This window comes from Tympanuchus pallidicinctus, unplaced genomic scaffold (assembly GCF_026119805.1).
Source record: "Tympanuchus pallidicinctus isolate F22 unplaced genomic scaffold, pur_lepc_1.0 scaffold20, whole genome shotgun sequence".
Lineage (NCBI taxonomy): Eukaryota > Metazoa > Chordata > Aves > Galliformes > Phasianidae > Tympanuchus > Tympanuchus pallidicinctus.
This window is the reverse complement of record NW_026294722.1, coordinates 1,805,089-1,828,076: the sequence shown is the minus strand read 5'-3', so window position 1 is coordinate 1,828,076 and position 22,988 is coordinate 1,805,089. Positions and strand designations below refer to the sequence as shown.

At 40.6% G+C, this 22,988-nt stretch overlaps 1 protein-coding gene across 2 annotated transcripts in view; it reads left to right on the top strand.

The window, feature by feature from the left end:
- The window catches only part of LOC128080976 (formin-F-like), a 38,934-nt gene extending 15,946 nt beyond the window's left edge, over positions 1-22,988 (top strand). For both annotated transcript variants that reach the window (XM_052683838.1, XM_052683837.1), the window contains exons 2-17: positions 4,119-4,223; positions 5,586-5,672; positions 7,566-7,739; positions 8,977-9,125; positions 10,246-10,422; positions 11,024-11,450; positions 11,637-11,799; positions 13,367-13,478; positions 14,818-14,908; positions 15,269-15,355; positions 16,116-16,268; positions 17,607-17,736; positions 17,859-17,891; positions 19,569-19,672; positions 20,484-20,567; positions 22,519-22,988. In XM_052683838.1, the coding sequence (XP_052539798.1) occupies positions 4,146-4,223; positions 5,586-5,672; positions 7,566-7,739; positions 8,977-9,125; positions 10,246-10,422; positions 11,024-11,450; positions 11,637-11,799; positions 13,367-13,478; positions 14,818-14,908; positions 15,269-15,355; positions 16,116-16,268; positions 17,607-17,736; positions 17,859-17,891; positions 19,569-19,672; positions 20,484-20,567; positions 22,519-22,623 (2,154 nt within the window). In that variant the 5' untranslated portion in view covers positions 4,119-4,145 and the 3' untranslated portion in view covers positions 22,624-22,988. The remainder of the gene's footprint in view (positions 1-4,118; positions 4,224-5,585; positions 5,673-7,565; positions 7,740-8,976; positions 9,126-10,245; positions 10,423-11,023; positions 11,451-11,636; positions 11,800-13,366; positions 13,479-14,817; positions 14,909-15,268; positions 15,356-16,115; positions 16,269-17,606; positions 17,737-17,858; positions 17,892-19,568; positions 19,673-20,483; positions 20,568-22,518) is intronic.

Sequence of the window (22,988 nt, the reverse complement as noted above, 5' to 3'; positions counted from 1 at the left end):
CCATTACTGCATCATATCCTAGCACTTATTAAGTTTCTCCACTGTATTTGGTTTGCAAAAGTGATGTGTGCTATAGCTGGAAGGCACTAAGTGAGCAGAAAGCCCTCAGAGGCTTTACCTCTGAGCCTCTTCAACCTGCTTTTGTAGATGAAAACCAAAATCTGTTATTAAATTCTACGTTTAAAAACCTAAACTTCAAAATGTATGAAAATATCACTATGCTGGATCAAAAATACATCAGGCATGTGAGTTGAAGCTGCATGTTTCTTGTGTGGACAAGTGGCTTTCAGTCAGATGAATGCCAAGAAATTCATGAAATCTCTGTGAAGAAATACACACAGTCATGACTTGGATCTCCCTCCTCGTTCTGAGTCCCCTTGGCTCTTGGAAGGCTGATGTTGGCAGTGCTGATGGAGTGCTGCTTCTGTGCAGTGCAGACAAGGGCCCTCAGTGCAGCAGCAGCCACAGCTGGTTTGGCTCTTACTCCTTGTAACAACCAGAGCAGACTGTTTCACAGCGTTAATGTTTAATAAGGACAAGTGTAATGATTGCTTAGCAATAGCAACGAAAAGCTCGACTGGGTTAGAATGGAAACATCTCCTCGTTTGTACCGAGAGCAGGATTTCTGCATGACTTGGCTGTGCTGTCACGGGAAGTGATAGAGCTCAGTGCATGTTAGGTGTGACCTCCACCTAAGTAAACCCACAACAAGGTCTCACTGAGTCCTATGTGTATGTAGCTGATTGACAGCATCGCATCTCCATGGGTGTTTGAGGCTTCCTGCAATTCCTTAGATTACTACTGTCATATCATTGAGATTCAGGTAGTATGGTCCATGGAATAAGAGTAAGCTGAGCAAAAATCACATAGCACACATTCCTCTATAGGTAACAGAGAAAAAAGGTAGGTCTTACGATGTGCTGAATTGCCACCTACAGGCGTCCAAGGGTCTCTGCTGGCTGCTCAGGAGTCATAGTGGCCCTCTGGTCAACTGGGGGAGGTGTGTATGTGCACAGCAGGGTATCAGCTTGTCCTATGCCTGAGTGGTTTCCTATGCTCTGCACGACTTCTGCAGATCTGTTCAATGAGCTGTAAATGACTCCTCACCGCGTGGCTTTAACCCCACTTTCTCTGCTGATGCTCGGGAGATTTGGAGACCTTTCTCAAGTCTTTACACAAATATATGCTGTGGCATTCAGACTACCTGCAGCACGTTCCCCTTAGGGCCTCCCTGAGGTGATGAGTGGCAGGAAGCCCCAGAAGGGGTCAGTTAAGTACTGCAGGGGCAGCTGCCCAAGAATAAGCTAGAAATCTCTTATCTTGCCACTGAACACATTTTATACTGTATCTGGGCCAAAAATATGAACACTTGACCCTGCAGAGTAATGGGTGTGCAAACAATTCCTGGAGCCCCACACTCTTCCTGCAATTGTGGGCACTGATTTTTCTTTCGAAGCAGCTGAGTGGCCACGCTGAATTTTGGGTGAGTGATGAAAATTTAATCTATATTAAACAAACTTCTTTAACCTGGCAGGCAAAAGAATATATTGTCAGTGCAATCCCAGCTATTTCCTTAACGTGAATGTTTTATAACAAAGAAGTAATTTTCCTTTTCTTAGCCTTGTTTTTTTCAGTCTAACCTCGCATAAAAGCGTTCTGTTTGGTTGCACCAGTCACCTTCTATTAGGCAATACAACACGATCTGACTTGGTGGCATTTTGGTGGATAATTTGACAAAACTTATTTCTTTGCAACAGAAAAAAAAGCATCGAAAATGAACACAAAAATGAGCATTATAAAAATTGCGACGAGCTGAAAGAAAAGCCCTGCAGGCACAGAGCCGTAAAGGTCAGGATCTGTTGCTCCAGTCTCTCCACACGTAAAATACAGCGCTAACACGTGGCTGCCAAAACCCTGAGCAGGCCAGGCAGATCTCTGACAAGCAATTCTGACTGATCTCATAAGCTGAAATGTGCCTCCTTTATTTTTACCTCTGTCATCTTTTGATGTCCCCCCCCCACCGCCCCCCATCACTTACAGATGTGCAGAGGGAGCTAACAGAGACAGTGAAACCACAAGGTCCTGTTGAAAATAGCCTGTACCAAGCATGTGCTTTGTGAGCTCTCTGGGGAGTGCATTAACTGCCAGCAGTCACACTGAATAACCCACCTTCCCGAATCTGCCATATGCAAAAGGACTTACTTTTGCAAGCATTTATCTTCATGTATTATTAACAAAATTAAAAGATGTTAAGCAGAACTTCATCCTAGTGTGAAGGAGACCTTGGTGAACGGCAGCAGAATGAAGAGATGAATATTTTGTAGAGCTAAGAATGTGCTCATTTCAGCAAATTGTACGTGATAAGAAAAACCTTTTGAGAATTTTCAACAACACAAAGCAGAAACAGAGACATTACAAGAGAATGTCAGTGTTTGGGGCGTGTTGTGGCAAGGTTCCTTAGTCCAGGATAGAATATTTGCCAGAAAGATGGGCCTTGAAGTGCCCAGTGCCCAGTGCACTGCAGAATGGAGCTTGCTTGCCAGAGGACAGCTTGGAAACTGAAATTGCTGTGTGTTTTTGTCCTTCTTAGGAAGCATTCCCAAAGATACACACAATACGTTGTGTTGTTGAGCATCACAGTGAAATTCAGGTGAAAACTGTGCTCCTCCATTACAGTACTTGTGTGCTGAAGTGAAGGACGTGAATTCTTCTCTTGTTTAGTTGAATCTGATTGTGTTTTTTGACACAGGGCTATGATGTTCTCTTTGTGTTATCATTTTCATTGTGGTGCAAAGTCTTTGAGTGCTTTATCTTACAAAAGAGTCCAATGGTGGCAGAAAATACCATTCACCTTTCTGCCAGGAATTGCAGTCCTGTATAAATAGGATCTTGCAATTTGAAGCTGGCGGAATTTAGCCCTAAGGAAACTATATTTTCCAACTCGCATATATCCACATTCTTGTTAGCTTACACAGAGCCTGTCCAATAGGGAAACATCTTGTTAAGATTTAATCATATACAGTGTAGGTGTGGAGCAAATAGATGGCCTGTTAAAATTCAGATACAGAATGTGGAGGTAATTGTAGAAACCTTGTGTCCCTCAGCATGTACGAAGGAATTAACAAACTGTTTTTTGGCTTTCCTAACTGTTCACGTTGCAATTTGCTGCCAGGAGCTATGCCATAAGTTATCTTGATATTAGCAGTGAAAATTCCGAGGCTTTAAAAACAAAATATTTCTCCTTTACTCCTGGTTTTATCTGTAGGCTGTAAAATCATTCAGATTGATCAGAAACAGGTTCACATGCTGGAAATCGGGTAAGTTGAACTGTGTTTGTTGTGGTGCAGCTGGGAAAAGGAGAACAGAACGTGGACTGATGAGTCACTGATGGCAGTGGTGGTTTTTACATCACCCACCAGACTTGTGGCAGTACCTGGGTGGGTGCAGAGGACCTTGTTTGGCTCCAAGGCTGAGGCAGAGAGCTCTGTGCTTGTGGAGCTCTAGATATAGGCAAAGTGTAGGACAGGCAGGGCTGTGTGCCACAGAGCTGCCTCCATTTCAGTCATCCCCTCATCCTGGCAGGAGGGGGGCAGGGAAGACCTTTTCCCTGTTCTTGCTTCAGAAAGAAAGGGGAAGCATAATGTCTGCTTGTTAATGTATTTAGATAAGTTCATGTGATGGCTGTACGTGGTAGTAGATATCAATTTCTCCCCTTTTCATCTTTCTAATTTCTAATTAGAATATCTAATGGTCTGATTTTGTGTTCTTTGCATACAGTCCTTTATGCTAAGGACACTGAGACACTGGCAAGCATGCAAAATTGATGTTTTCACTTCTTCCCACATTTTCTAACTCAGATTTCCTCCTGGCAGTTTTGTCTCCAGATATTACCACCCATCCTCTAAAATCATAAAGGCCTCTGGGTATTTGGTATTTTGTGGATTCTCACCAGGTTTCAAAGGAAGATTACATTTACTGGGTAGGTTGTGGATGTAAAGCACGAGCAAAATTGTAACTTTATGGCAGATGGTGCAGCTGTGACTATCACAAGCAGTCTGTGTCCTCAATAGCCAAATGAAAACACAGTCTCTAAATACATCTGATTGACTTTTTTCCAGTTAAGCCAGGAAAAAATCCTCAAAATCATGAACATGGTGAAAAACAAAGAAGTGAGCATTGAAGGAGCTTTGCATTTGGCACAGAAAGAAGTGTACACCAATAAGGTAAGGTCACTCTTATATTTATTTTGCAAGCTATTCAGATGTACAAGCATGTTCTGGAAAGCCTGGATGAATGTTAGGAGCATGTGTGTCCTGCTTGCAAAGCTGCAGTCTCCCTCTGTGCAAACACTGCAGTTTATGACCAAATATGTCTGACTAAAATCTGTTGCTGCAGTCAGCTTAGCTGTGTTCTATCCTGTGGATGTCTCTTGTAGGTGCTGTGGGTGCATTCATGTCATTACGTGGATGAAATAGTTTGAATCTACACCAGAAGTGTCCACAGGAGCTTTATTATTCCCTGAATTATAGTTCTGTACATTGATAAATCAGCCTTCTGTTTCTCTACTCATTCTCAGTCCAGCATCTCTCTGGTTGCAATCTCTCTCCATCATCACACCACAGAAGGGTCAGCTGAGAACTCTTGGCAGAACTTTTCATTATTTCCTTTTCTAGCCCGTGTTTCTGAGCCACCCTCCTACGGGATCATCTCCTGCAAGGAGTCAAATCTTAGGATTCTTTGCACAGTAGAAACTAGTGTTGATTTTGAGATAAATTCGGTGATTTTTGAAATTTTTGGAAATCTCTAAACTGCTCTTTAACTTCTTGGCTGGAAAGAAGTAGAAAGAGAAGCAAAACTGAATACAGATAAAGAAGTGGCTGCATTTTACAAAAAGGCAACAAAAACGTTAAGCTCAGTGGTGTAGAACTATGTGAGCATATCTTCTCAGGATAAGAAGAGGAAGGGTTCCTTTTCTATGTCTGCTGCTTTGATGTTTTTGTGATGATTAATTATAAGAAATAAACGCAGTTTTATGTGTCTGACTCATAGCCCTCTTGTCATTGTGTTTTCCTGAAGATTAGAATTGTAGTCCCCATCCAAGCAAACCAGACAGCTAGTGCAAGGGATCAGATAACAAACTGGGTAACCCTCACACAACAGCAAGGAACAAAGATCTGCCATTTCAGTGCACCACATTTGAGGGCATGTAAATAAGTTTCTTTAAATCACAGACTGCCTTTCTTTGCTACTGCATCCAATAAATGGCTTACAGTCATGTATTTGGAAATGTCCCTAGTGCAACTGCATGCACACTTTTCTTCTTCATCTTCCTCTTCTCTGCTCTCTCTTTTATTTTCCACCCAAATCTGTGATCTCTTCATTAGTTCAGCAGGTGCTGTGGGTATTTGTGTTTGTGAAATCAGACCAGGAGGATGCTTCCATCAGTCTCCACATGGAGCACTTCTACAAAGCCTGCTTTGAGCAATGCTCACTGATGGAGATTTCACCTGACAACATGATTGTATTTGAGTGGACAAAAATAATAGAGTATGGACCTCGTGCTGATTTCTGTTCTGCTTTTTCAGGACTCACAGGATTTGCTAACTGGCTCACTGTTTAACTACAGTATCTACAAATACAAACACTATCGGTGGCAGAAGCGAATTTTGCAGGTAATGCAAATAATTCATACTTCTGAAGAAATATCTCCAAAAGAGATGCCATCCATCTTGTGCTCCTGCACCAGGGCCTCTGCAGGTGGGAACTGGAGAGGCTTCATCGACTTCAGTGCAGTCATCCACTTAACTTCATTCCAGTTGAAGATGCAAAGCATTGTGTAAAGGATTTAATTTTAAAATAGCACTTAATTTGGTGTAGATATTTGCTCATCACAGACTGCATAGTATGCGTACTTCACAAATTACACCCTTCTCTTCTAGCAGGGTTATGTGACAAGACTAGCAAAAGGAGGATCTTTGGGTCTGCATTTAAAGGTTCTGATAGGGCTTTTAAGGAAACATGCAGTTTTGATCCTAAATCCGTACCTCTCTGGTGCATGGAGAGAGGACTGCAGTTTTCAGAGCTGACAAGTTGGGCTGTGTGGGGAGCGCTGCATTCCCTGGTCTGGCTGTTTGCTCAAATGCAAACACACCTGGGAAGGTAAATACCTTACTGACTGACTCTGCTCTCAGGATTTTTAGTTTTACTGTGTTGATGACTATCTTTCCACGGTTCTGACAAGCAGACTTTCTGTTTTATTGCTTCACTGAGGCTGTGTGAAGCACGGTGAAACATTTTTACAGGGAAAGTTTCATTTGGCAGACTGTGCATTTCATCTCTCGTTGCTCTGTCCTGTGAACTCCTTACTTCTTCTTTTTGTTTTTTTTTGACATTATGTACCTTCATATGAATGTGCTAAATGGTGGTTTTTTCTTTTTTACTACATCTCAGCTTTGAAAGCATAATATTATTTCTTGCAATATCCACAAATGTTCAGAGCTAGAAGATGACTTGGTTAGATGTAAGCTGATGGAAAACTGGAGGAAGCTATAATAGCCATGGAGCGTGGCGTTTTGGAAACTTGGAGTAGTTTAATTGCAGTCGTTTAGTTAACCAGCAGCCTTGAAAAGTCAGAGATAACAACGAGCATGGTGCTGCTTTGGAGGTTTCCAATGATAATGGAAATGGAAATGAGGACAAGGCACTGGCATTGGGTTAGCATGGTCTGCATGATGTGAATGAAAGATACTGGAAATTATTCATGACCACAGGTAAATGTCTGACCTGGGCAAGATCTGAATTTCTCCTCTGTAGGCCAGATGTGCTGGTGCAAATCACAGAGTAATGTTCACATTTTATTGATGCACGGAGCTGATTTCTGCTCAGCAGGGATGACCACACAGAAAAGATACTGGATCTGTATCAACAAAGCTGCACAGTGGAGTGATGACAATCTTATTTAAACAACGAATTTTTAATTGGTATAGCTGTGGCAGAAAAAAAAAACCCACTTTATTGGCTAATAATATTGTTCCAACTCTGAATGCATGTGTATGTACAGAAGCACAGGCAAAAATCTTGTTAGATCAGATCTCATAACAGTAATGTTTGTGTCAGAAGGTAATCTCCAAAGATTGTCCTGTTTGCCAGTTTTTGTAACAACAGCTCGACACAGAAGCTGTTGTTACAAAAATAAGCGCCTTCACATCACTGAATGGGTCAGTAAGTGAGTCTCTGCTCAGATGCTGCAGGTCGGGAAGCTTTTGCACTGGGGTTAATAAGGCAAGGAGAATTTACAAATAAATAGTTCAAAGTGATAAATTGATGTATATTCATCAAATGAAATAGGGAAACACAGTTACAGTGAGTATGTGTTTTGTAAATAAAAGAAATATAGTGCATTATCTCGGTGAGGCAATGCCATTTTTTATTCTAATAATTGGCAAAACAGCTATGTATGCTGGGCTAGACCATGGCTTGCATGCCCTTGTGTGATAATACTTGGGATGACCTCTTTCCAGTGAAGAGAAGCAATGGAATCAAGTAATGAGAACTTTCTATTCCAGATTGATTTCAACACAAAGACAATTTTTAACATTGAAAAAGGAATTATTAAGAAGCAGTTCCCTTTCTCACAAGTCAAATCCTGTGAAGATGCTGAAAGAAGACGTTTCAGCATTGTGTTTCATGGGAGACAAGACTATGAGCTGGAAGCAGTGTCTCTTGATGACAAAAGGAAGGTAAGGTTTTTACACTGCCAGAGATAGATTGCTATAAATAACAGCTAATATTATGCTAGCACCTGGCAGGATCCTGACATTAATGGGAATTGTGTTGTGCATTGTGCAATCAAAGAAGTAGCATGTCTTTATTCTATAGATGGTGGTACATAGAACAAAGGAAATGTGAGTTCAGGATAAAGTTTGGCCATTGAAACTGCAGATGTACGGCCAGCCCAGGATGTGGGATGAAAAAGGATGCATTTTTTTCAACACTTTGGCTGCAGTGGGTTTGAGACTGCAGTAAATTGAGGAAACAGAACTGATCCATACACAGTTGAATTTTAATTGATGTTTTCTGAGAAGTTTCATTTTGAGGTTTCAACTCCTTTAAATGTTCCAAGTAATTTGTGTAATTAAGTTCAATTGAGACTGGAGAAAACGAAGGGGTGAAATGAACATCAGCCTTCTGCACCAAGTGCAGGTGTTGCCTGTGCTTGGAGGTGAGCAACTCTTGGAGTTCATTTCATCCCACTGCTGAAGAACTGAAGTCATCTGCACGGTTCTGGTCAGGGCTCTTAAATACACGGAAGAGTCTGTGCTCAATCTGCTGATGTAACCCACTTGTAAGAAGCTTTTTACTGAGGGATTTGTCCTTCTGGAAGCTCAGAGCTCAACACGGGCAGGAACTTGAATTCCAGATGAATGGCACCTTGTGGTTGATCAGATTAATTTTCAAAATAGATTAAATCTAGCAGAAGGACTTAAAAAGTGCACTTGTTCCATAGCAATAGCACTCAGATAAGGCACTGTATAACCAGAGTGCTTTAAATTCATACTTGCTTTTATCCATGCAACTTTCAGACATAGGCATGCTTTCACTTTTCTGCTGGGTTCATTCCAGATTCCACAATAAATCAGTCAGGTACCCCTTGGGCTGGCACTGAGCTTAACAGTCTAGATTGCCTTAGATTGCTTTGTACACAAGTTCAAGAAGTAAAACTATGTTTGACAGGAGCCTCTCCAGAGCAAGATGTGTTCTCCTTGCACTGATAGGGCTGAGGGCAAAACAACGACTTGCAGTTAAGCAGCTCAGCGTCATAGAAATACCTATTTATTCTACATAAATGAATTTTGCCTATTTGGGTGCTTGTTATAACACTGTCTATCATTTTTATAATAGAAAAACCCACCTGCTAATGTCTGATTCGAGGGAGTTAATATGAAAAATACACTCTCTCTGCCTCCTTTTCTATAGATAATGTACCTGTTGAGCAGAGTGATGCAGAGTAACTCATGCAGGAGGCCAGAGGAGCCCTGCTTGGAGAGAGCTACAGAGTATGATGTGGTGCATGAAGGAGTGCTGGATTTGCAGCAGAACGCTTTTATGTCCTCTGAATGGGTGAAGTATGAACCATATCTTCTTCTCAGCCACCTTCTAACACAGTTGCCCTGTTTGTCCGTGCTATCAAGTGAGAGGAGAAAAAAAAGCACATCTGGAAAAAAAACTAATAATAATAATAAAAAAAAAAGGCCTTGTAATTATCTGCACAGAACAATTATTACAAAAAACAAAACAAAACAAAAAAAAAATTTCACAGTTCACATATAATGATTTAATTGTTTTTAAAAGGCTACTGCTGTACATCTTGTGAGCACTGCCCCCAAATGCGTCACGGGATTTGTCGCCTTTCAACAGTTAGTAAGTTCATTAACAAAGAACAACTGATTTTTATTTATCTCGTGAAGCAAAGTCCTTGTTGCTTTCCGCTTGGTATTTAGCCTCTCTTTTTTTTTTTTTTTTTGGCAAAGTAAATAATGGTGGAAACATTTGGAGACGCGTTTGAACTTTAAGTCCCTGTTTCCAAGAAGGAGAGGTCGATATAATGGCCAGCTCTGTTAACAGTTCGTATCACTTTGACTGTGTGGGAGTAGATGCAATTCATATTGTATGTTTAATTGTTCTGGTGCTGCAAAACTCATTTAAATTCCTCATATAAACCTTAACCAACTAGCCACACCTTAGAGAGAGCGGAGGGAAAGGAAGGCCTGATGGAACTGCCAGGATGATAAAGAGATGCAGTAAACCTCAGGGAAAAGAAGAATGCAAATTCTGAAATAAGAATAAAATACATATATGGTAAAGCCCCACACTTACTGAGAGTGAGGCCTTTGCCATAAACAGCAGAGCTGAAACTTAGAAGAGACTGAAGCAGGAGATTCTGCTGCAAAAGAAACTGTGTGTGGTCTGGCAACTTCTGCAGGGAATAATTTAGCATTAGAACAGGTAATGCCCGTGCTTGGGCGCTGCCACTTCTGATGGAAACATTTCAGTGGAGAGCATTGTGCCTGCTTTCTACTCAGTGAGATGTGGGAATGAGGGGGAGCAGGATCAGTTCTTCATGGAGGGATGTGACAGAAAAATGTGGAGGTTTACTGATGATAGAAAGGGCCTTAACAAAGACAATGACTGTATAAACAAGTAGACAGCACCAAATGAACTGTATATTCATTCCCTGCCCTTCAGGTACTTGGTACAACTACGTGAAGGAGAACTGACTTTATATTGCATAGGGCTGGGAGCAGAGAGCAAGAATGCATGCCCTGTGATGAACACAATTCATTTGTCAGGTGGTAATGTGAGTGTCAGCAAGGAGAATGAATGTGGTACCTTTTCCATCCAGACCAAAGGACACAATTATTTGTAAGTATAGTTGGTAATTAATATTTTGATAAAGCAGAACAATTGAAAACAATGTCAGGCAACAGAGAACCTCAGTGCCTTGGAACAAAATACAGCAGGGGAGAAACAGAACCATCAGATTTTTATAGGTAACTCCTCCCATCGCCTTGTAGTGGTTTGATAAACATTTTAATGAGGAATCACGAGTACTACATTGAGAAAATGCATTGAAACAGTGTCCACAGACTCATCTAGTCATCTGGTCAGGAGCCAGTGGAGAACCACATCGCTTGATTGATTAGACAGATATGTGAGCAGGTTCTGACCAGCTTGTGCAGCAAGCTTGGTAAGACTGAGCACACTGTTCACCTTCCCCCAAGATGGAGAAGAGGAATTAGGAGGTAACTGCATCGCAAAGTCAATGTATAACAAAACTTCAGCTCTGTAACCTCAGATATGTAAGCAATTAACTCTGTCTGAAAAGGTCAGAATCAGCAGCACCGGGCTCCTTTGGCAAGTAAAGGTGCTGAACATCATTCTGCTTAAGAAATGTCTGTGGCTGTATTAGTCAGCATGTTATTTAGACTTTCGTATGTTTACAGAAGCCATTGTTCAATTGCAGGTTTCGAATACCCTTTACTGTCCAAAATTACAGGACACAGGATGTTGGCAAGCTCCAGAATGAATGGGTGTCTCTCATAGAAGGGTACTGTCAGCTGTGCAAGGGTGGCTTTCTGTCCCAGGAGGAATCCCAAGGAGATGCCTCCTCTGAAGCTGATTATGAGAATGTTACTGTAGCTCTGAATGAACAGAAAGAGGAGGCCCTCCATTTCGATGTGAGTGCTGCAAAAATCAGTCTGAACAAGCCTTCAAGCTCACAGACAAAGCCTGCGAAGGGAGATGTAGCCCCAGCATCAGCATCTACTCCAGTTCCCATAAGTAAGGTGGAGGTGCCACCAGCCCCACCTGCATTCTTCCAGTCCTGCAACCTTTCTCCCTTGGCAAAGAGAACGAAAGCCTTTCACTGGGATGTTGTTCCTTGTGATAAGGTAAGGGTGAAACTGACAGTAACTGCTTAATAATAATAATAATAGTAGTAGTAGCCTGGATTATACATATAGTTAAAATTCAGCTATGCCAGAAAAGGACCTGAATGCCCTTTGTACGTTCGGAATAGAACAAAGTGACCCTGTTCTTCTGGCTTTTTCTTTTCCCTGTCATTCCTATGTTCTTAGATTCAAAAATCCATTTGGGGTTCTTGTGACCCAGGCAAGAGAAAGATAGATACATCCAGGCTCTGTGAGCAGTTCCAGATCCAGGACGCGGCAGTGTTTTCAGGCAATGAACCTTCAGTGAATCAGCCCATCATGTTGGATCGAAAAGTTGCACATAACTTCAGTAAGTAAGAACTGTGTACTCCCATTTGTATGCATTTTCTATTCATAATTTTTACCAGTTGGTGGGTAAAAGAGGTAATCTTGTGTCGAAATCACCGCTTGACTCAGTGCCACTCATTTGCGAGCACAGACTTGGTTCCGTTCTCTAAACGTGATCCTTCATGATGCAGAGTAGAAATATCACATCCCTCTTCCTGTGTGAAACGTCTGAGTGTGCCCTCCTGCTGTGATGCTGCTGTCTCAGGGCTGGCGTTTATCACCGTGATGACACCTGTGAAATCGCTGTTAGAAGTGGGACTTCAGCATCTAGTTCTGCTCTTACTGATGGCGTGATGTGAAGTTCTTTCAGTGACTCTAATGAGAAGTAACAGATACCAAAGAAGCAGGGGTAGAAAGACGGAATCATAGAATGATAGAATGACTTGGATCGGAAAGAGCCCCAAGGATCATTGAGTTCTGGCCCCTCTACCACAGGAAGGGCCTCTAAGAACTTGGTAACTGGTCTTCAATGACTGCTTCTATTTTTTGCAGAGATGGCTTTTGAAAAATGAACTATATAACATAGTGCTGTTTTAAGAAATGTTACATGTGTAAAAAATGTGTTCATTTTGAAGCCATGTTGATTTCAACTTTATAAATATTGATAAGAAGGAATTTGGAGATTGTGGAAAGTTTTAACAGGGAACTGTAAATGGAAGTAACTTGTTGGAATTATTGCAATGACAGACTTGAAGGATTAAAAGGAAGTGAGTGATACAGAAGTCCTGTTTCAGATAAAAAGAATCCAGTAATAGCACTTCTCTCTGCAAAATTATTCCAGTTTCTTTCAGGAAATTTCTTTCATTTGGTTTGCAAATAGCACCATTCTCCCTTTTGATCCAACTGCTCTCACAGCTTCTTTCACTGAGACATTCTATGTCCATTTCTTAATCTTGTCCTTAAAGTCCCATCAATGAGATTTTTGACATGTCCTTATTTCTGTGGACAGTTCTCAGATCAAAAGTTATTCCTATTCTCAGAACTCTGATTAATCTTCCTGCAAGAGCTGCAAACCACAGTTCTTAAACTAATGACTAAAAAGATGAAGCTCCAAGATGCCGGCTGGAGAAAATCTCTTCAGTATTTGAGTGGATGTCCAAACTCAAAAGAAAAATTAGAGTTCTGGGCAAAGATCTACACACTAAGTTCAAACCTGATGTAGAAGAGAAAGCAAATAAAAGCTAAGTTATCTCACACAGAGAACAATGTACCAGAAACAGAAACAAGAAAACACCTTGCCTTTAACAAAGGAAAAGATTTGGGGAGGTGGGCATTAATCCAAGACTGACTTAGGGATCAAAACATCAGCTCCTGTGACTTGATGGGTGCTTATTTCTCTGTGTGAGAACCATTTTTCCATGTCAAATCCTTATTTTGCATAAGAAAATACCTTGAACTTAAGATGACATGGTAATTTGGGGGAAAAAATTAAAGAAATGAGTAGAAATTGAGGAAATGATCTTGCAGGTCGTTCCAACCTTGTGATTCTATAATTCTTCCATGTGATACGAGGATCTTTTTTTCCCAAGGCATTTTTCTTAAAAGTTTCCGTATAAAACCAAAGGAGCTGAAAGAAAAGCTGTACATCATCCATGAAGAGAGTGGTGGACTTACAGATGAACAGATCACAACACTACGAAGGTAATCTGGTTTCAACTGTTTATTTACAACAAATGCCTTGTTTTGGAGAGAGCGAATTGTTCTGCAAATAACAGGAAATTCAGGAATGATGCTATTGAGACATCAGATCTATCCTGACCATAGATAAAATGTGAGGGCTGCACACAGAAGGAAGCCCAACACGTGTTACAGAAACTTCACTGTAGACTATCAGTATTTCCAAGTGACAGAGGCTTGCAGGTTTGAAGCCACAATTAAAATTAATTAAATTAAATTTTGGAAACTTTAAGTTTAAAACCTCACTACCGCCAAAATAGTAATGATGCAGAAAGGAATCCGTTTCAGAGGCATGTGAAATTTGGATTGTATCTGTTTGAATAGTCAAGAAAGGAGCAGCTCAGAGAGGTTTCCATTGCACTTTTATGTCCCCCTGCCAGGCATGCGATAGCTATGCCATTTCATTGCATGCATTGTTATGAAAATATGGGGTGAAAATAAGAAAACTGAGTGTTTTGCTGAAAGGGATCTCAGAAAAAAAAGGTGATACTGGCAAAGAAAGTGAAGAAGCAAATATGTATTTTTTAACTGTTGATGTGCCTACTTGTTGTGGAGTGAGTTTAGTTCTGGCCTCACAGTTCTGGCCTGATCCTCATTGGTACAGTAGTGTTAAAGTTTGCAGAACTGTGTTTGCACTTAGTAATGAGAGCAAGTGGAACAGATGTGAACATACAGAGTTAATGTCATTGTGTGCAATGGCTTGGGCACAGTTTGCCTTGAGCAAGCCACCCCATAACACAGCCTGCTCTTACCTGCTCATTTTTCCAAGATGTTATTGGTGGATAAAAGCTGATTGAACACAGCCAAAACTGCGTAAAAATCTGCATTGTCAGCAGGTGCTTCTGAAAGGTTGTCTGATGGTTGTTCATCCAATATATGAAAAGAAGGCACATATGTATCACACACAGAATTAATGAACCTCTTTGGAAAGTATAGCATTAATTCCTTTCTGCTACAGTTTTTCCTTCTTCAAAAGGTAAAGGTACCTTCTCCACGGCGTTGTAAATTGTCTGTAGATCTGCAGATGAACAATGCTGACTTATTGTCAAGCCTTGTGCGTGTATAAATGTTTCCAGAAATGCAGATCTATTTGCAGACCATTATTTCTATTGCATCTCTGGCTCAAATATCAATAAAGTACAAATGGTTAAAGAATAAATGCAGTGTGCAATAATAACATGCAGATGTGCAATATGTAATACAAGGAACTGGAAGAAGTTCTGACATGTGGAGTGGGATGAGTGTTTGGCATTGTGGCATGTTCAAGGATGAGGACATCTGCTCTTCGTTTGCTATTTTGCAGATACATGCTAACACCAAAGGACGCAGAGAAGTACCAGTCGTTCAAGGGGTGCCCCTCAGAGCTGCACATAGTTGATCAGTTTATGTTGGAGGTAGGAAGGCACAGTGTTAAAACACGTTACATGCTATTTCTAACAGCCTCTTCTGGATAAATCACTACAAAGAACTGTTCTTGGGCACTGAAATTTAGTCTTACCAAGAATAATTATAAGAAGATTTATCAGAGAAAGAATTGAGACAGTAAAAATGTACAAAGAGATCTGTAAAATCCATTTTGTATCTCCTACTAACATGCCTTCCACTCCCCCCAAAACCAGTTACTCTGAAATACGTTTCCAAAATCTCTAGACGTAAAACTGTACACATTTAACTGTTCTTGCTCATGAGAAATGCTTGTTATTGACTTTAATGGTGTCTGGCCCTACAAACCTTCTCTGTTCAATTCTGTGCAGATGTGTAAAATCCCCCACTTAGGCCAGAGGTTGGATCTCCTGCTTGCCATACGTGAACTCCCCGTGAGCATGGGAGATCTGGAGCCTGTAAGTAATGACAGCTTCATCATTCATTAACATAATCTGTCAATTAAACATTAGAAGCTTCGGTGTGCCTTTCAATGCCGTGTGACTGGGGATCTTTTTTTTCCACTCTAGCAAGATATTTCACTGTTCATAATGTTAACAGTTAATAGTGTAATGACCCAGGCAGCCTGATTTCATGATACTTTTCGGATGTAAAGAGCAAAATGGCTAAAAAATAATGATCATAGACTTCTTAAAAATAGATCATATCTTTGATGGAAATAAATCCACCTCCTGTGTCTGTTGCCCCAGAAGGGAGGTGACAGTCTGGCGAAAGCAAAAGTTGATACTGAATTTGATTGCAGGGAAAATGTACCAAGAATTCTGATTAATCTTCAGCTGGTGTAAACAAGAGAGAGGTGAAGGACGGAGAACCTTATGCTGCGCTTTGGGCTATCTGCTTCCCCCGATGCTTGGCATTTGGAGCAATCTGGTGCATTCAAACAACAAAACACTTTTTCTTGTGAAGCATTTTGAAGGATGAGGTTGAAGTTCTTTTGGCAGGGCTAGTTTGGTAGCCACGGAGGATCTGACCTCCATCTCAGGCAGCTGTGCCAGCACCAGCTTTGCTTGCTGGGGAACAGAACCTGACAGCCCCTGGCCTTTCCCAGAGGAAGCTGGATGGGAAGGTAGCAATGTGACTTGCTTCGGGTGGGGACAATGAAGCATGGCAAAGAACAATTACAGGCACCATTGTTCTACTTGCATATTTGTGTTTCAGCTAATAAACCAGAAAATCCAAGCAAGTAAGCAGCTGCATTCCAGCCAGAAATTTATTGCTGTCTTGGAGTACATTTTAGCCATTGGAAACCATTTAAATGAAAATGCGGGAAAAGAAAAGGCAAAAGGATTTCGATTGTCATCTTTGGCCAAAGTGAGTAAATATTTTTCTTTTCATTAAGTCATCATATTGTAATGTATGTTAACCATTAGCATTACCTCGGTTTTGCCCTGAGTGTGGAGAAAGGCAATCATTTTTAATGAGAAGCTAACATTTTAACATCTGCTCTTGGTTACACCAGAAACAAACTGCTGTTTAATAATGTATTCTGTAATGTGCACTGTAACAAGATGCATTTCCCCATATCAGACAGTGGTGCTGGCTGGGTGGGGGGCACTGCGGTGTTGGATGTGTTGTTTTTCTAATGAGAGAGAACATCAAAATGCTGACGGCCTCGATATTGAGATCCCCTGGCTGGAAGAGACATCTGAACTGCAGGCCCTTGACTTACAGAGTGTTTTACATCTTCATGCAGTGCACTGTCATAGGGACTTTCATTATCCATAGGCTGTAGCTGCAGCATTCCTTCTGCAGTGGAGTAATTCCTTAGTGCTGCTTTCTGCTCTAATGCAAAGCTCTTCTGCAGCAAGTGGGCCCATGTGATTTTAAGTCTCTAAAGTAGAGTATAAATAAATGAACAAATGCAGAGGGAGGGAACTTTGCCTGGTTTATGGTTCAGACACCCCCCACCCCACCAATGCTCTTCTGGATGAATGGATGGGGAGGGAGGTGGCTGCTGTGATCTTTTGTCTCTCCTGACAGAGATGTGCTCTGTGAACAGTCGTCATGCCTGCTCTGTATGTAGAAGAGAGGAGGATTTTGTTTATTTATTTATTTGTATGTATGTGTGTGTGTGTGTGTATATATATATATATATATTTTTTTTTTTTTTTGTAAGGTATCTTTTCCATCTGGAGACTTTAATATATGAGTGAGTGATTTATAACTCCAGTGGCAATTCTGAGACACAACCTTTTTTTTCTTTTTTAATAACAGTTGTAGTGTTGTATCAATCATAATGAAAAATGCCAACGAAATCATTTTCTGCCACAGCACATCTTCCCAGATTCAATTAAGGAAGTTTACTGCCTTCATGAACACAGCACACTGCTTTTACATGGAAAGGAATGATGACTCTGTTTGGAGGACCAAAATGAGTTGCAATCACTTAGGATACCTTAAGTTATTACGAATGTGTGAATAAGAAAATACAAAAGAACACAATGAAGGTGAACGGATATGAAAGCAAAAAGTTGGATCTTAATCAAGAATGTCTGAGAAACTGCAGATTGATAAGGAGATATTTGATTTCACTGCACTTTCTATTCTTGTCAGATCCATCCAGAAGCTCTCAGCATCTCTGCTGCTCCTAAATTTTTTAAAGAAGTGTAACAGCTCAGTCTGTCAGTTACTGCTCCCTTTTATTTGCAGTTATCCCTGCTGCGGGGCAAGGAGAGGACGTTCACCTTGCTTCATGCTCTTGTGGAACAGATCTCCTTACATGAGCCTGATCTGGTGAAGTTTTCTCAGGAACTGACAGAATTTGAGGCTGTTCCTGATGGTAAGGGGAGGGAGGGGAAGAAAGCCACCAAATAATGGAATCCCTCAACTTCTGTTGGAACTTCCATCCTAAAGTGCGAATGATATTTAGTGGCACGTTTTTCCATCTCTCTTCCTTTCCAGCTTCCATGAAGGGCCTAAGTGCTGAAGTTGATGGTATGTAAACGTGGTTTCTAAACTCAGAGAGAGATTTTCATACTTTGTGCAGTCGTTTGGAACAGGTTTTCATTGTACTTCTGTAGTTTGTAAAGAGAGGTAAATATACAAATATTGAGGTAAGGTGCTGCTATGGTGATATTTAGCCTGTCATTTTACTATGAAGAATTTTAAAAAAGAAATAATAAAGCGTGCCCAGGTGGTTCAGAAATACAAAAAATATATACTGCTCGTGGTAAATAGAGTTTATTTTAAACTAGAGATGTTAGCAATATGAGCACTCTGTCCCAGTTACTGCAGTAAGATTGTCTCAGAGCAGCCAGTGCAGCAGGAGGAACCTTTGCACGGTTCAGCAGAGAAGTTCAAGAATGTCTCTGAACCAGACTGGAGTCCATCTCTAGAAAGGAGTCCTACACCACTGAAGTCAGTAGGAGAGAACAGAATAAAGTCACTCAAATGTAAGACAGATTTTGGGAGACATTTACAACTTTGAACAGCACAGTAAGGTGACCAGCAAAGCCAGTGGATTTTAGAGAGAAGGTACCTGCATGGATAAAAATAACTTACACTGTGTTAAACATTTATAAAAATCTGTCTTTTGAAAATGTGGCATGGACATTGACCAAATGTCACCACAGACTAGTAATTCCCACTTCAGCTTCTCGTAACATAATTTAATGACCATTGCTCTCAGCTTTTGGCTTGAAAAACTCTTGTTCCCATTTTGTTGGGCTTGGGGAAGCAGACAGGCATCTAACTCAAGGCTATCAAAGACAGTATTTTACTTTGTTCCGAGAAATACCAATTGAGTTTTTAGGAATATGTAAATAGCTAGATATATGTACATACAATCACTGTTTACCTTCAGTCACTCGTGTTCTCCAGAGACCACGTTGGTACAGTTGAGTAGTGCAACAGGCATTGGAGCTATGGTGTAGGTGCTGGGAGCTGAGCTATCAAAGGAGAGGAGTTAAGAGACCTGGAGGAGACTGACAGTCCTCTTTCCTCCTGGATTTCTGATGGGATCACTGTAGAGCACTCTCTTATCTTCCAAGTACTGCTCTCCAGAGCAGACAGGGAAAGAGATTGGACAAAATGCTTTTGATCCAGCCTTTCACACAATGTTGTTCAAGATATGTCCTGGGACTCATGCAGAGTGTATATGAGCAGCCTGAGTCAGGACTGAGTCACTGCATCCAAAGCTGTGTCCTCTCCTCCCATTCCATACAGCCAAAGCTCTCATGATGGCAATCTGCTGTAGGACTTTCTGCCATCTGAGAAGATTTCTTATTCGTTATAAAGAGAATTTTTGTTCCTTTATCTTTAATGGAAGCCTGAATTTTCTGTTCAAAAAGGTAGGTTGGAGGAATGTTATTTTCACAGCTAATTCCTAAAGCCTAAGGAACATCAGATTTACAGTTGCTGCATAACCACACTACTGACCTCTTCATTACTCTGCAGTTGCTTGTGGGGTGATCACATACTATTTCTTTCCCACAAAATCCATGCTTCCTTTAGGATTTCTATTTTAAAACAGAAATTAAATATTCCTAGATGAACATATTATATAGATCCAGAGTCTCCTACATTTTATGTCTCTTATAAATACGACATTTGCATTCCTTTGGACACAACTGCACGCTCATGAAATTTCTTATTTTCTTTCTCCTTTGATAGTTCTAAAAAAGGAATTGGAAAATGTTACTCAGTGCAGGCGTCTTATCAAACCCAAGACAACCAAGGCAACACCCCAGGAGTCACAGTTCTGCAGAGAACTAAAGGTAACATTACCCCAACATTATCGTGGGCTGGAGATAAAAGATAAGTAACCTCCTTGGTTTGTGCTGAATCCTGCCCTGACAAGTGGATTGGGAGCATCTGAGGAAAAGCAGACTTTTATTTCTCTCTGACAGCGTTTGATGAGGCATGGGAATGCCTTTTCAGAGCTTCTGTATCTCTTGCTTTTGCTTCACAGGCTGGAATGGATGAGGAGCAGATAGCTTCCCAGTCAGCGCAATAAGCGCTTTGGAATAACAGCAATTTCAGAGCATGTATGGATTTGTAGCAACTCCTTCTGCCCTCAGACAGCAGGGAAAATAGCATGGAGAAACAGCATCCAGGAGCTAGACTGAACTGTGATTATAGGTTGGCCTAAGATGTTTCTGCCCATGCTAATGGCAGAGTGAGGTGGGCAGGGGAGCACTGCAGAAGGCAGCTGAGGACGTGCTGGTTGCTCAGTATGCTTCTTGAATAAATATACATCTGAAATGTATGTGATACAAAGGAGTAGTGATTAAGAAATTTTTTTATTTTTTTGGAAGCTTAAGGCTTTGTTTTTCACTCAATGAGAACTGGTGAGTGGCTGCCTTGCTTAAAATAAGGCTGGGCAGTGCCTAATGGGTTTTGGTTTTTTGTCTTTGATGCCTTCATATTTGCAAGGCAATATATATTCTTGATGTGTGCTTATCTTCTGTGAAGCGTGAAATTGTTCTGATGTGAAAATTTTGACTTAAATTCTTTTATTTTCACTATTTGATATCTGCTCTAATATTACACTCCTTTGCCAAATTAAGAATTTTTACTTTATTACAGGATTTGATTCAGAAATATGAAGGGGATCTATCCCAGCTGTCAAAAAGATGTGAAGAAATGAAGAAGCTTTATAGCAGTGTGCTGGTACGTCTCATAGTAAAATGCAGTGAAAGAAATCTTAATTTCTTAAGAAAAGAAGAAAAATGCAGAAGTTTCTATGCTCCCACGTGCCTTGCAGTAATACTGTCACACGATGTGGATGCAATGTTTTGAAAGACATTTTTTTTTATTCTTAAGGATTTATAATTCACTTTTTAAAGTGTTGATTGTCCAAAAGTACAAATGTGAAAAGTAGATGTTCAGAATCTCAAGTTTTCTCCCAGCTGCTTTTTCACTCACTTCCCCTTGCTTTCTGAAGGTTGGCATTTCATATATTTTCTCCCACTTTGAATGGATTTATTTCTTCCAAATAATGCTCTTGCTGGGCAGATCCTTTTGTATATTTATGAGGCAGCACAAATGTAAAGCAAATATAAAACAGGATGGGTGATCAAAGCCCAGACCATCAGCTGAACAGCGCCAGGAAGGAACGGCCCTGCTCACCTGGGATCTGATGTGGAAACGGGCTGCATGTAGCCATGGAAATCACACTGCTCATGAAACAAAATCCACAGGCCTACCTTTGTGATTTCATATTCTGCTTATAAAATCAATAACGACCTTGGCATGTGATGCTTCTATGGAATTAACAATGAATTGGAGGTAACTGCCTGTGGAATAGCTGTGGGCTATCAACTTCTCATGGATGGTCGTTAGCTCCAGGAAATGCTTCTCTAATTGGTGTTTAATTGACGGTACGCCATAGGTGAGTGTGAGGTGTGCCAAGGATCAAGAACTGGAGCCCCCAGGAGGTGCAATTAGGAACACAACAGGCCAAACCATTAATCAGGTATCACTGGTTAATGTGCAAGTTTTTGTGGTTGGATTATATGTGAGTTTCCAAGTTCCCAGCAGAGGGTTTGCTCCCAGGAGCATCTTAGGTGTGCAGGTAATGATGGATAGCTGTTCAAACCCTGTGGAAATACAACTACACTGCTGCTCAGCCTTGGGAGAGCTGTACCTCCTGGTTATCTGGTAGCTCTCTATTATGGGCAAGACAAGAACTTGCAGCAACATAAGGTGTCTTTTTTAAACCTTTCATGGAAACTTTTGGAGCACGTTCTCTATGTCTTCTGCTCAATTAGAAAACCGTTTTAAATGCAGTTATGTTCTTTAACTGATTGATACCATTAAGGAGGATCTTTGGAAATGTCGACAAACCTTTTGAATTAAACCTCAGCAACGATTTTAAGACTAAAATTACTTTTCTGTCCTAGAATTGGAAAATACACATGGAAGTGATTTTAATTAATGCAGAAATCCCTCTCCTAGCAATTAACTTTGTAGTATGATTGCCTTTCACCTCTTGTTTTGCAGCAGAGCAAACGTGATGCCAATATTTGAGTTGCTTTTGAAAGTCTTCCAATCTCTTCAGCTTTTTTGGGTAAAAAGAAAAGAACAGGGAAAGGTGACTCCTCTGTGGATTAACTTTTCTTCCAAAATATCCATAATAATGTAAACATGACATTTTTTGTTTGCAAAACAAAATGCCAAAGAATTAAAGCATTTGGGCTTAAATCTGCTGCTATCACGTCCACCATGATTCCATAGTGGATAGAAACCATTTCCCTAATGTGCTTCTTTTCTTTTATGGATGGGTTCATCTAAAAACTGCAAACAACCTTGCCAGTGTAGGTGTTTTCTGCTCTTTGGTGGTAGATCTGCAGTCCAGCCAGAGAAGCTGCTTTGTGCAGAGAACCAGGAACCAGTTACTGCAGTAATTTAATTACAACTCCCACGGCCACTTCTGCTTCAGGTGTTTCGAATCTCAGTTTAATGGACGTTTTGTCCAGCTCTAAGTTTAATGATTGATCAATAATGATAATGAATGTATTCAGCCTTTCTCCTGCTCTTCTCATTACATTACAATCTTGGACACGGATTAATTTATTTGGATGATACCAATGTTAAATATATTTCTCTTTTAAATTTAAAGGTAAAATTTGGGGAACCACAAGACCTGGACTCTCAGGAACTGTTTGGATGGATATCTACGTTCATCAGTGAGTTCAGGAAGGCCTGTGTTGAAGTCATGCAGTAAGGACAACACTACTCATAAAAAGGGGAGAGTGAAGTGTATGAAACTACATTCAAGTTAATTGTTTTGAAAGTTGCCCTGCTAACAAGGTGCACATTCCATACAGTTTGTACAGCAGTATATTTTGATTTAAAGATATATTCAATTTATGATGTGTAGTTTTGCAACTGGTCTCAGACCTGTGGGATCGCAGGTCTCTTATGAGACTCACTTTGTTCTGTGTATGCCCCTACAGATACCTGTACATTTAGAAAGGAGACACTCTTGATGTTTTTTATTTTTCTTTTTATTTTTGTCTTTGACATCCAGTCTTCTGCCTGAGTTTCAGCTGTTACTTACAGTGAATAAATTTACATATGGTGATCTAA